A 14,929-nucleotide genomic window follows, 5' to 3' on the forward strand; every position below is an offset into this window, starting at 1 on the left:
CATCTAACAAAGTAGAAACTGGATCCTACGTAATTTCCTTCCCCAGCCCTACTTAGTGAACTCAAAAAGCGACAGAAACACTAGACAACAAAGATCTGTCTCCCTGAAATCTGCATGAGTTACACACACCCAAAACCAAATCTAAAAATCCTATCAAAATCCTGTTTGTGACACAATCCAAAAATCTTTTCAAAAATCCAAATTCCCTAAATCCCCTCATCCCTTCATACCAATCAGCTATTCTCAATCCTCAGGCACGCTTCCATTTTCCTAAATTACTGCTTTTGAATGACACAGAATTGCTCAGCAGCTACAGGGACTTAAACTCAGGCAAAAAGCCCCATCCTGCACTCACTATCTCCCGGAGTTTGAAAACAGTCCAATTGTGAACTAATGAGTTCTGCAGACTCTGCTTTCAAAGGCCTGTTGATGTTAATTTTGCATGCCGCTCACCAGGAATTATGAGGTAGGCACCAGGATGGGATCCTAGACTTCTGTAAACATGTTCTTTACAGCCTTCCCCTTGGCAGAGCTACTGTCCCAGCCCAACGCCGTCTCACAGACGGGTACTTGTCCTGCTCTGAGCAAACGTCATCTCCCAAGTGTTACCAATGGGAAAAAGAAAGTGGTTATCTGCAGCACTGATAACACTGTAGCACAACACACAACAGGACATTAGTCTTTCCTATTATCTAATTAAAAACACAGTATGTCACTGAACGGTAGTAAAAGCCTGATTGCCAAGTATAAGATGCATTTCTCCAGGAAGTTCCACCCACAAAACATAATCAGAAAGCCATGGACGTTTTGTCATTGGGAGTTTCTAGTTTAAAAGTAAAGAAGAATGCATATACAAACAATTAATGAAATTAAAAACAGAGTAGCATGAGTAAAATTAGAAATTAATAGCCCTTTCAGTATGAGAAGCAGAAAAAGATGAGTCTGAGACAACTTACATCTGAGCTGTCTTTTGATTTGCTTATTAAAAAAGGAGGGCAGAAAGAATTTATAACAAAAAAGCTAAACCAGACTGAATTTATGGTAGATTTAATTATTAAATTCAGTGGAAGAAAATGTCAGTAGAGAATGTGATAAAGTGTCTTTTCATCACTAGAGCTATAATATTTTTCATCACTCAGCTATAAAGAACATCAGAGTGTTGCACAGCATGATTAACATGTTCTATTTTACAACCAAACTCTCTTCAAATTCAGTAACAGACAAGCCCACAATTGCCAGTGGGAAATACTGCAGGGGTACAGGAGTAGGGAGGGGACCTTAACATAAGACACCATAGACATAAGCGGCCCTCGTTAACATTACCACCTAAACAAGACTTTTCAGGACTGCAAAGTGCTCTGTTTTTACATTAAATATATAGCTTTCAGCTTTTATGAGTTCTACGCTGCTCCCAGCTCCAACAGCTGCAATGAATCAAGTCCCAGCCTCTTGCTTTTGTCCTCAACCTGCAGCGCTCCGCACTGCCCAGCCAAGCACTCCACGATTATCAGGTCCCCGGAGAACGCTTGCCTTTTGGCCCCAGCCTACTTCATCCCACAAAAGGGCTCAAGATGGGACCTCCAAAATGCTCTGATAATTAGTTTGATGAGCAAACATCACCTGGAAAAAGAGGAGCCTCATGGTGTGATACTAAACATTTAAAAATAAACCATGAAACCATGCTGTGCTAACATTATAACAATCTACACTTTGGCAATTTTTCTGCATTAGCTCCCTTGTCCATCTTTGTTTCACCTTTCAGACTCTTTGGAGTGGGGACTGCTCCTTCCCTGCATCTTCTATTTGGAAACAACTCAAGTGTTAACTGCAGTTCTTTATTGCTTGGTTTCAGCCATGTCACTCATGAGTGGCAAAGTCCTGAGTGGTTACCATAGGTTATTTTAAATGAAGAGCAAAATAAACCTCTACAGAGAAGCAGGATGTTCTCTTTTCCTCTCCATTTCCACCTGCTTGTTCACAGGAACTGGGTTCACAAACAGGGATTTTACCCATTTAGTTAAGGCTCTCTGGTCACACCAGGGTGTAGGAACTGCTATTAGTCAACCAAGTATTTCTTCCTCTCCAGTGGCAATCCGGTGCTGGCCTTCTGAGATTCCAGAATGAACAGCTGCAGCTGATGCAGACGCAGTAGCACAGAGCTCAAGGAGAGTAAAGAGCAAAGAGTCTCCCATGGTCCCCAAACCCTACTGCCTGTGGTGACTTGGCCGTTACATGAGATGGGGAGGAAGTAGCAGGCACTAAGCTCTCCGTGGGCTGGAGAACATATCTGCATGGCCTTTCGTGAGCAGTACGCCCAACGCATGCAATGCTATAGCACCCAGTGCTGCCGTCTTCTTACATGCCTGCTCCTTGCCCCTTCCATCCCCAGTAAATGCCTCCTTGAATACCAACGCTAGCCATTACTGAGGCTAAGCTTCTCATGTCAAGGTTCAGGGCATGCTGCAACACTCAACTGAAAGTCCTCAAATCATCCTACAGCAATCACAACTCTTCCTTTCCAACACAGCTCAGCTCATCATAAACCACCAAATATGATTTCAGCCAGAATTTAGATCTTGGTAAAATACAGATTCATCATAACTACACCCTTGGTGAAACATAATTTCTTCCTTCTACCCTTCAGCTTTATTTAGATACTTTGGTTTGATGCTTTATGTTGCAACTTAAAAACAAAAGAGCTGCCCACAAGACCAAATGTTTTAAAAGAAGAAAAATCTCTGCTCCTGTGAGTCCTGCCACCTTACTTTTGAGTCTCAGCTATTCTAGCTGGAACTCTGTGTCATAAATGAAAATAATTCAAACCAAAACCTATGGAAATGAGGATGACAGAGCCACAGAACAATTCTAAAGCCCTGTTTGACATCACAAGCTGCATCGTTAATATAACCACAAAGCTGGCTGCCAAAGAAAGTTGTGTTCATGGCTTGGTAAAGTCAGAAACATTTTCAAAGGAGGTAGGGGTTTACTAAGTAATTTGTACTCCAGCACCCTACTTCTATCATATTTAGCAACAAACAGGTTATTTATGGGATTAATAATTTGAATGAAATCTCCATTCCCAAAACATAACAAAAAGATACCTTTCTCATTTGTGCCAGCAAACCTTCAAACTCCTTCAGGTTCAGGGTTGATCCACTATATGACGTGCAGCTGTTTGCCGCTTTCCCTAGCCAATAAATGGTGACTAATACCTGCAGAAGTTAATAAGAATTAATTGAAGCCATCTACACAGTCACTTGGATAAATTCACTTCCCTTCAGCATCTCTCATTTATTCTAAACTGCACAGCAGCATAAGCTTTTGTTAGAAATCAGAATTGAAAGGGAAGTGTCTGTCAGTGATTAAACATAAATACATCAGGCAATTATGAAAATTTAAACAGTCCTACAAAATATATAACATATCACATTATATTCCTGGTATTTTTATAAAAAATGAATCTGTCATGTCTGCCTGGAAATTAAAGCAAGATATTTGAAACTGTCTAGAAGACACACTTATAAATATATCTGTTTGTAAATCCAAAAGGAAAAAAAAGTCCCTTAAGAGTACTAATACTAGTGGTCATTAATTAAAACCATTGAGACTAATGGAATAAATAAAACATCTGAAATGTGTGCCTGCCTATTTCAAGGTCAGAAAAGGTAGTTCCGTTTTTAATCATCTTAATGTAATTAACCAGATGACACAGGAACATTTACTTCCAGGCTTCTGCTACCTTAAGAAATGCTTAGCCCAAGATTAATCAAAAGCCATGAGCATCTGGTTGTTTCTATCAGACTGAAGCAGAAAGAGTTAGTGGTTTCATTCAAGTTTTGACTTGATGTCTCTCCATAACTCAAAAGTCACTTCAAAACTAGCGTGGAAAAAAAGCCAAGAATTGCTCTTGCAAATGTTTATATACCCTCTCACTCCTTTAGGTAGCAAAGAAATCTGATCTGACACTGCTGGTGCTGCACTTGTTTTAGGAAAGGAGAAATTAAGATTCTCAGGATGGTCAAATCCAACACCTCCAAAACCACTGATGTTTATATCATGCAGGAAAAGCAAACAGTCCTTCTCTGCACCCACATATGTCTCCACTTAAAGCAATGTCTTTAATGATACCTGTGCAGCAGCACTTTGGACTGGAAACCGATCGTCAAAGGCAATTCAGTTCAGTGTTTTGCACTGGTTAAAAATGCCAAACCATCACCTCAGAACTTAGGGCTTTTTCTCATTTAATGCTTGTTATTTCTGCATATTCCGTGACATTGCAAAGTATTTAACCACAGAACAAACAGGAAATATTTTGATGTGGAAAAGATGTGCAACCAATAATAAATAATAGTTGCCATTAATGGTCTCAAAAAAGTTAAATAAATCCAAACATAGTATTTTATGTTTTGATGGGACAGGGCCATATAACTCATACTGTACAGTGAATTAAAGAAAGTAGGACTAGGAGAAATCCCAAGGGGGAGTTGGGGACAGACATCTCTGTCAGGCTCTTCTTCCCTAAAATGTGCACGCACATTCCTTCAGTGCTTCCTCCTCAATCACATATGCTAGACTTCTGATTAGCCTTTTCTCATCAACTTTCTCTAACATCCCCCTTTTTCATTTAACTGCAATGTCCAAAATCACGCACGGTGCTCCAGCTGAGGCCCTGACAGAAAAGGACATAGCATGTGTCATACAGATCCCCTGTTTAAAAACAACTGTGGTGCATAATGTAAAATATATTTTATATATAAACACAGTTTATATTTCCCTTTGGTTTAGAAATAATATATATGCCACGAAATAACTGAGTAACATTTTTAATAAAGTTCAGAAGTCTTCCCCTTGTTTTTAAAATGACATCCAAATTGATACTACTGTGCTGAGGGAAAGGAGGCGGTTTCTCCAATACTGATTTTTTTTTTGGTCTTGAAACAACCTTTATCTGAGCTGCTTTCCTTCAACCAGCACTACTCAACAAATTCATGTAAAAAATTCTTATGGTACATGTTCTAAAGTTAAGTGAAAACACTTGCAAATGTAGTATTCCTAGCAACCAGGAAACTGTCCAATTCATTTTGCCATTCAGTTCTCTGATGAAGGTTGTGGTATTTTTATTTATTTCTGCTAGCATTTGATCACTTTCTCTCTTCTTTCTTTCTTTATCCACTCCCCCACCCTCGTCCCCCCCCAATAATGTCACATTTGCACGCAATTCTGACTGGCTGACAGCCGAGATTGCAGGATCGTGCACCTGGAAAGCATATATTGCCTACAATCACATTGTGGAGGATACTTTTGAAACTTTACCTTTAAAACAGTATGTCTGTGCAAAGACACTTTGCCAGCACCCACAAGGGTGCTAAAATGCCAAAGCTGAACTGCTCCCCTGAGACTTTGTGTGCTAGATGCAGAAGATATTACTCTAATGATGATAGGAAAGACAGGATGAAATAACATTTTTTTTATGCCTTGGAGATTTTTATTTATTTTTTTTTTACCTGGAGTCATGATTACTGGCTTGCAAAGTTATTAGGAAAAGGTCTTGGCATTTCCTAGCAGTTTATAGGGATGTGAGCCAAATATAAAATGAATTTATAGCAGTTTACAGCTGACTAAGGACAGACAGCTTGCTAGGCTTTAGGATGATAACCAACTCTGAGACCAGCAAAGTTCAGCCATTTTCTTTCCTACTTAACAATTACAGGATCCATTATCATTGCTATTAGTTTAAATCAGTAAGAAATTAAAGTTAAATGGAGTTGGCCTTTCTGGGAAAACACTCATTTATTTGGAAGAACAACGAGAAAGCCAGCAAATCTGACAGTGAAGACTTGCATCCAGATCTAACGATCATTTTGCTTCATTTTAAATACTTAGTGCAAATTTACTTTATGCCTAGGTATTCATGAAAGGCTACAAAAGCGTAGCTTCATGGGCGAGTCAGACTATTCCCAGTGAAAACCATGATGGACAGCACAGAGATCACATTCTTTATCCCTTAATTAAGTGGAGTCAAACGTTCTCCATTGTATTTCCGTCGTAAGGCCGCTTTGCCATAACAGCTCTACTGAAGTCTGCAGCAGAATCTGGTTAGGTTTGTGTTCAGAAGAACTTTTCAGTGATACTAGGTTTTTACTGACATAAATCTTGCTCAGGCCAAATACAGGATTAACCAGATAAAAACCCCAAAAAACCAAAACATGAAGTCATGTACTTACATTTTTCAGCTTCCTACTATAGTCAATGTTCCTGGTTGCACACACACACACACACACAAAAAGAGGAAAAAAAAAATAATCAGAAAGCAGACACACCTTCCAAGAGCGTGTATGCAGCAGATCACGTTTTCCCTAACAAAAGCCTGCAGAATGCTTCTGCTGGCTGGAAACACATGAAAGCTAAGAAGATGTAGTTCACACATTCATTTATTCATAACGTGGGAGTATTTTGTCACCATTACTTCAATCATTAAATTAGAGATCTGGAATTACAAAAAGAAAATGTGTTTATGCTGGTCCCACAGTAAAGTAGGACAGTGACAAAAGTATTTCCTTAACAGTTTTGCTGATTTCTTCAAAGACCGAAGTCCTCACTGCTAAAATGCGTTCTACAGTAATCCAACAGTCAGATTCTGCTCTGTGATAGATCATGCAACCCGTACAGATTCTGGAAGCAACTGAACATGCATAGGAGACTGAGGAAATCATCACCAAACACTAAGGAACTGGAGCAGGTGCTTCTGTGGAAACAAGCATCACATAGAACAAAGTAGATGGGTGAAGCAACAAAGATCCTGCCACTTGCAACAGAACCTGCGGTGGAAAATGTATTTATTTTTTGAATGTATACTTGAGCACACAGACATTGGCATCCTTCTCAATTTAGTTTTTCACCAATGTTCAAAGGGTGGAAGTTTTATGTTAGAAACAACAAAGCACAAAGTTTGCACAAACATAAACAACATTTCCAGATTCAGCAAAGAAACCATTAAAAAAAGAATGGAGGAAATGTGTATCACATTTACGTGCTGAAAAATAAGTAAGAGCACTTCAGATTTAGTACAGATTGTCTCCTGATTATTTATAATAGAATTGCCTTCTACTATAACAGTAAGTCCACTCCAGCATTAAAGGTTACCTGATAGAAACAAAAATAAATGTACTTAAGTCTGTGAGAACAACAAAAGCCTAAATATAGGCAATATTAAACTCAAGTATTTTTGATAATACCTTTTTTAAGCCAAAATTTTATCCACCAATACCCACATACTAAGAAAAACAAAACAGTCCTATTTTTTTTTCTTAATAAAATAGCAGTGGAAAAGAGTCTTGTTTAACAAGTCAAGAAGAAATTCTTTACAGCATTAGCTCATAACTTTTATAAGCTGAGTGTTCCAAAAAAAATAGACCTAATGCATACTTCAATTAACATCTACATGAAAAAAATGGTTAAAAATGTCATTAACTTAATCATGTGCAATAATGTCATATTCATCCTTTATTACAGAACAAATACTAATTTTACCATGTTCAAAAAATAATCCAAAAGTCTTCAAGGAGGGGGGGGGGAAAATCACCTTCATGCTTTGGGAACTAGCTAGCAGAAGACAGTCTTGAACATATTTCTCTACAACAGTCATGGACTTGGCTTGTACACCTCAACTCAGCTACTCAGCGTGAACTTGGACAGTGCTAGGAAAACATTTGGCTCATTTCCACAGCTGCTTTCTCTGAAGAGCTGATGGGGAAAAAAATCCATGCCAGTGAGATGCTTCACATCTATCTAGCATCATGCTCAGCACAGAGCCAAGCCAGCTCCACAGAGTTTAATAGTCCTGGTTTAACTTGCTTAGGTGCTGGACAGCTCTCCTTGGAGCTCCATGCTAGTCCCAGCCTCTCAACCTGCCTCCTCTGAGGTACTCCACCATCCTCAACCCCAAAAGATCAAGCTTCTTATCAGAAAGACCCTTTCTCTCTGGTTTTATATGGAGATTAGGCTCTTATATGAAGATTAGGGATCGGTTTGTGACTCCCTCCAACCACTCATTGTCATGATTTTACAGGATGTCGGGAGGAACCTCTTTCATTGCAGTATTACCAGATTTAGAAGAAATAGGTTACATAGCCCCCTCTCACTGGTATGTACAGGCAAGAAGAACCTCATATTAGAGCCAGAAACTTGGAAGGGAGCAAAAAGTGGGAGACTATTCCTTAAAACAAGGAAAGTGGCCAATTCAATTTGCAGAACCTTTGAATTTTCCCAGACAGTGCTTGAACACCATGAAAACTTGCCCAGCTTCTGCTGCCAGAAGGGAAAAAAAACCAGAATGCCACTGAAATTCAGTAAATTGTTTCCATATACTTTTCTAAAATGGATATGTCTGACCAGGATTTCATTAGTGATCTTTTTGGCCAAATCTTTTTGGCCAAATGAAACAAGGCCATTCAATCAACTCAGCAGTATTTGGTTGTCTGTAGAGCAATAACTTTTTAACATTACACATGATAGACCCAAAAATTTCAGGAAAACTTCTAAAGAACATCAATTACAAATTCTGTTAATTTTATAAAAGGGCGAGGTGCTCTTGCTTTTGGGGCAGTGAGGAGCTTGAATGCCATTAATATAAACAACAGAGAAATACAGTTTGATTGCTTCTGTTCCTCTAGCCCATGACGACAGTCTTCCCTGAAAGGGACAACAGTTCCTATTTAAGACCTCAATCTATGACTGTATGGACTTTGATTCAAGCCTGCTCTGTTGTGACCTTAGGCAAATCAGTATTTTTTTTTCTGTGACACTTTCACATCTGTATTTTAAATCACTTTGCGGGGCGAAATGCTGAAAACACAAGCTTTGGAGTCTAAGCACCTAGTACTCTTTGCAGTGAGGGATGTGCACGTACCATGTCTCAAAAACTGCTGATTAAAAGGAGATTTTTTTAAAAAAATCACTTCACGCCCCCCCCCCTTCCCCAATATGAAGTAGTTATTAGGAAGGAGAACCTCTTAAATTTGCTTGTGGTAATTTGTGTGGTAGTAGGTGTGTGGCTTTGGTGAAAAAGTATCTGAACTGTGGCATTTCCAGTCCACACAGACATCTTCAGCCCAAATATCATGTCCCACCCTATAGTACACATTAAAAAATAAACAGACCGTGCTCATGTCTACACCTTGTACCGTCTGAGAGGTCTATAAATGTCCTATAATGCGTCTTCAAAACAGTTTAATCTGAAATAACAGAGCTGTGATTTTTTTTCCCCCAGCCTATACAGTTCATTAGCTGGACAGACAAGAAAGAATGCCATCAATTTAGACTCAGGAAAACCCCCAAGTCCCACAGAATCTCATTGCGTAACTAAAACAGTATTTTAAAAGAGCTGTGGTTGATCTCTGGGAAAAATAACAGCCCTTAGAGAAAGCCTGTTGAAGGGAACAATGTATTCTTCCCAGTGCTGAAGGCTTCCCAAACCTCAGCTTCCTATTTGCTTTATACAAATGACAATTCTAAAGCCTTTTTGTTCATCCTTATATATTTGCTATTGCATCACAAGCACCTGAGGTTGTAACATAGAACCATGCTAATTGCAGACTCCTGTTGTACTTACTTGAGGGTTACTCTGTTTGATGTGTCCTGCAGATCACCAGGATCAAAAAGCTGAGATTCTTTAAGTCCCAGTTCTTTGCAGCCTCTTAAGAATAAGATGATATTATCCTGAAACGAGGAAAAAATAAAACCAAAACCAGACTTTTAACTCTTCTTCATTGAAAAAAAAATAAATCCTATTGAACCAACCTCTCCCTGACTCAGTAACAGCTCACAAACAGTGGTATCATTAGTTAAATGAAGAACCAAAGACATTTCCAGTCACATAATTTAAGAAGTCAGTACATGTTTTGTTTGAAAACCAGGTAAATATGAAACCAAACTTCTTTCTTTTTTTTTTTTTTTTTAATTTTAAACATGTAACTGCAACAGGCTTGTTGACTTTTCTCTTTCCAAACCCAGATGTTGGCAACCACTTTAGCTGAAAAAATTCTGCTAATTTCCCCACCTACTGCTGTAGGTTGCCAATACGGCTTCAGCATGTTACAGGGCAGAAAAGAGAAGGCTGGATTTCTTAAGGGGGCAGGAAGGGTAGATATGAAACAGCCCACCACCATTTAAGCAAGCAGTTTGCTCAGAAAACATTTTGCATGTTGACAGGAACAAGCCAGTTACTCCTAGTTAACACAACCAGTCTCTTCCTCTCCAACCTTAACCAGCCAGAAGCCACTGGGAAAAGAGGTAGGTGCCTTCTCCCCAGATGAAATGCTTGAAGCTAGACTTTACGTGACCACTGTCTATAAGAAGAAACAACACCAATTTTCTAACACTTTTTATGGAGGATTTACACTTTTCAGAGTGTAAGAAAAAAATAAACAATGACTAAGAGAGAGGAAGCACAAACTGATATAAACCTCTTTCAAACCAAATAAGAGCAATGACACACGGGTTTGCACCGAGGGGATTAAATCTGTATGTGTGCATATACATTTACTGTATGTTTTATACCAAATTACACATATGCATGTACAGTAACCACCCCCTTTTATAGAACCAGCGAATCTTTCTTATGCAGATAAATCTTGAAGGTCAGTAGAGAACAAGTTTTTAGATATGCACATTGCTAGATCAGCAACTGCAATGGTAGACGCATGGACAAGTAGGGATATAATGTACAGCTTGATATTCTCTGAGGCTTCTCATCTCAAACCTCCGGCTGGAGGGAAGCTGCCACATGAAGAGTTAGAGAGGAGCAGAACCCCAGTGTGGGACAGAGACCTCAATTTTTGTAAAAACTGGGAAGCAGTTCAGCTCTTGCCCACCCTGCGTGAGAGAGCAGGATTCACGAGCAGGGCTCTCCCCACATCTGCTCCCAGGCTTTTGTTTGGGTGGCACGGCCACAGCTCGGCGAGAGCAGCCCTGTTTATTCTGTCAGGGCACAGCAATCAGCATGCTAATCGCTGCGGCTCTCTGCATGCCAACGCTCTCGCACACAAAGCTCGCTGTCACCAGCCACACTGCAAAAAAATACGGACTTGGAAATTTAGAGGAGTCCAAATCTCCCTTTCTTCCCTGGCTGAAACTTAACAGCTCTGGAGGGGAGCCAGGGGGAAAGGAACAGGAGTCGAGAGAGCAGAGAGCCCATAACCCAGAGAGACAGCATCATTCATGACATGAAAAGATGCTTGTAAAATTCCCCATCTGGCTTACTGTTTGCATTATAATTTTTCCAACTGCAACGTGAATAACTCTTGTGTTTAGCCTTTGATGGAGGACAGTTCTGGTCACTTCCAAATGGTGGGTGGAGCGATGTGTAAATCTAATAAAAATGCAAAAGCATTAAAAAAACAAGTTCCTAACAATATTTCCCAACAAAAAATACAGGACATACAGGACAGAGTAACCTAATAGGTTTAGAAAGGAATCAAAGGAGGGGGAACTCCAGGGATAATTAATTGCACCCATCTTTATGCCAAAAGTTCACATCCAAGTTATGATAAGCAGTAACAAAAATATCAGCCCTTTGGCAGCCATGTAGTTTGGGAACTTGGTTCTTCTGTTGATGAACGAATGCCCACTTCTCAAAAAAAAGTGTCACCACCCTATGCCTGTTTCCATGTATGCTTTTATTTTGATGGTCATTATAAGAATAATGTTTGCCAACAGTCACTAACACCATCACCCAAATAATTCCTCAGAAAGCTGATACCTTATACAGGCATAAATAACCATGCACATCAAGATGCAATCAGTCAGCACTGTAAGTTTTTGATGCTGTTAACAATTTCATAGTTTTATTCCCCAGTGCTCCTAAAAATGGCAATTTGTTTAAAAGGATTAAAATAAAAAAGAAAATTTCTGTGTTGGCTTTTAAGCAACAGATATTCAGGCAAACCTGTTCAGGCTGCATGTCTGCAAGCCAAAATGTACCTCATTCTACTGGAAAACTAAACTTTTCCTGGTTTGCTTCAGTACAGTTGAAATTTGTATTTGCTAGTTCTGTTGAGACTCTAGAGAACAACACTCCTAAGCCACTAAAAGGAGAAAGGAGTCTTATCACGAAGATCCATCTCCCATGAGAGTTTTCTCTCTGGATTACTACACCTTGCATTGGCCAAGTCCTGATTTCTTCAGTTCTCAAAAGATTTTGCTTGAATTATAGTTCCATATCTGTTAGCTGTAACTACATGGTTTTTTAGTCACCTGTTCTAAAGTGCCACTTCTTTGTTGCTGCTGAAGAAACTAAAAAAAGAAAAAAAAAACCAAACCAAAAAATGTTTACCAGCAGCAACATTTGTAAAACACCCTTACCTTAAATAAGGGACTGAAAACACACACCTAATGTGCGTGTCCAGCCCCGTGCAACTTGGCAGAGTTAAATAGGTCACGCAAATGGGTCACACTTGCAGTGGCAGGGATGGCGGCGCGGCCACCTGCCGTGCCTCAGTTAACAGGGCAGTATCTTTTACAGAGGTCTCAGAAAGACACACGACCAGAATTCAGTCCCCCTGGCAGTCCCTACAAGGCACTAGCACACCAATTCCCTCAATACATTAAATGGAGATGATATCGCCTTTCTGTGAGTGGTTACTCGCTGCAGTTGCAGGACGGGAGTAGCTGAAGGATGGGTCACTTGGTCAGCACGCCATCTCCTACAGCCCCAGAGGGCCTGCAACTGGCTCCTGATGGCTCCTCTTGGTTTCAGTCCACACCACTACTCAATCAAAAATCTTCTTCTGGCTTTTGTCCTTGTACACCCAGAAAGAGAGAGGGCTTACAGATTACAGTCTAAATTTCTTTTGTAAATTTTATCTATTTTTTTGTCTATAAAATGTTATATCTCTAAATCTACATTCTATAGATATCTATAAAGTTTTATCTATGTTTTCTCCATAAAACCACATGAACTCTAAAGAGGTTGCTTGCAGAAGACAAATGCTTCAGTGTGGTGACAGAGGACACGAGCACAGGACACAGTGACAGGTTAAATCCCAACCCTTTTCTGCTTGCCTAAGCAGAGTCCTGACTATTAAATCAGCACTATAAGCAATGTCATTTACTTGTAACTATTAGCAGTGCAAAAGTTATTAACGTAAACGTGTCACTATGCTGAATTTCAGAACAGAAAAATGTACCAACACACAAAATGTTACAAACTCTTGGGCAAAGCCAGCCACGAACCAGCAAGGAGGGCCGGGGAGGATGAACAGGAGCGTGGGGCACTGACTCCCTGAGCCCCGAGTCAGGAGGACGCGTGGGAAGGAAGGGACTGACTGTAAAGCTCCTGCTCTCACAACCGCATTTCAACACCGTCACCTTTTCATCCTTTCTAGGTGTAACCTGCACGACTCACCTCCACAAAATCACTTTGCTGGGACAACCACCTGCAGCTACTGCAGAGAGAACAGGAGGCGGAAGGGTTACAACTCCATAAAGGTGTAGGGAGGAAGAAATAATATGCTGCCTACTTATAATTTTTTTCCTGTTTTTAAAAGACTGATAGCCCATGTGCTATAAATACAAAAAAAACATTCACTGTATAGCATTAGGTCATTTTCCTCACACGTGAAATGGAGCACAAAATCCTGAACCCTGTAAAAAAAAAAAGTCCAGAAATTGGCAGTTGTGCAGGACAGACACCCTGGAAAGCCACCGCAAATTCACAACAGTAGCACTGCCAGCACACAAGATAGTTCAAGCTAGCGAGAATCAAATATTCACAGCAGGCAAATTCTCTCCATAGGATCTGCTGATCAGATGCAACGGCAAACAGCTTGAATTTGGCCCACTTCCATTCCTTTCATCTGCCACAGTAGTATACAAAATATTCTCACTGTATCCACGCTGCAAATCGGACCTGCAGCTTAGCACTGTGGAACCATCGTTCGTCAGATGTGCTACTACATGGCCTGGATGAGATATACAGAGAAACTCGGGGCAAACAAAAGTGAGCCAAGCTGTATGCCTGCACAGGACGCTGAATGCAATGCCAAGTGCATGCCACTTCTGCAAGTTGGGGATATTATTAGTTGCCAGCAGCACCACGCTGTTTTGCAGGACAGCTGCAGACAAACAGGTGGCCTTTTTCATTTCTGGAATGCTGAAATTTTCCCTGTTCCAGAATAAATTGGAAGATTTCTAAATATATATGATTTTTTTTTTTGTTACAAACTGCTTTTCGGAGCAGTTTCTGAAACAGACTCTTAAAAGCCTTTTGTTTACTCTCAACATTTCTTCCTAATTCCCTCATTTTTCCATTTGATTTAAATGATTAGCGTGATAATGTAGTTATATAAAAGCAATGCATCTTGACTGATTCACAAGCAGACGGAAACACTGAAATACTCAGTTCGAGCCCACCAGGAAAGAGCTTTAATGAGAGAGGCTGGGAACTTTTCATATTTTCATATAGAGAGACACACACACACCCCCACACGTTTTACTATTTATCCAATATGCTTTGCTGTCTATGTTTTACTGTTTATACAGTATGCTTTACTGTATGCACAGTAAAACTACACCTTCGCAGAACGCTGCTTTCTGTGACAGGTTCCAAATCAAGCGATTTGGAAGCAAGTCGATCGTAGCCAGGGGACAGTCCCTTAGGATGCTCGATCTCCAGAAGAGGAAGGACGACAGCACACGGGGACTGCAGGCGAGCCCCACCGGCGCGGGAAGGGGGAGACACGGCTGCGTACGCCCCAAAAGGGTTCTGGCGCTCCACAGCCTCGCCTCATGAAAATTAAACGCTGCGCGGGGTTAAAACCAGAACGCGAGCGACCGTGGGACCGGGGAGGGAAAGCAGGACTTACCGGCCCCCGGGGCTGGCCGACCCTCGCCTCCCGGCGCGCACTACACCGGCGGGGCGGCAGGAATGACA

The 14,929-nt window shown here is 40.5% G+C and overlaps 1 protein-coding gene across 1 annotated transcript in view; it reads right to left on the reverse strand.

Annotated features, from left to right (window-relative positions):
• Positions 1–14,929, reverse strand: part of LIMCH1 (LIM and calponin homology domains 1) — a 113,157-nt gene that overhangs the window by 63,076 nt on the left and 35,152 nt on the right. Inside the window, exons 3-5 of the mRNA XM_035896755.1 lie at positions 9,611–9,717; positions 6,225–6,255; positions 3,102–3,212 (exon numbers count right to left, since the gene is read on the reverse strand). Coding sequence (XP_035752648.1) covers positions 3,102–3,110 — 9 coding nt within the window. The 5' untranslated portion in view covers positions 3,111–3,212; positions 6,225–6,255; positions 9,611–9,717. The remainder of the gene's footprint in view (positions 1–3,101; positions 3,213–6,224; positions 6,256–9,610; positions 9,718–14,929) is intronic.

This window comes from Egretta garzetta, unplaced genomic scaffold (genome assembly GCF_000687185.1).
Source record: "Egretta garzetta isolate BGI_Z169 unplaced genomic scaffold, ASM68718v1 scaffold256, whole genome shotgun sequence".
NCBI classification, from domain to species: Eukaryota; Metazoa; Chordata; class Aves; order Pelecaniformes; family Ardeidae; genus Egretta; species Egretta garzetta.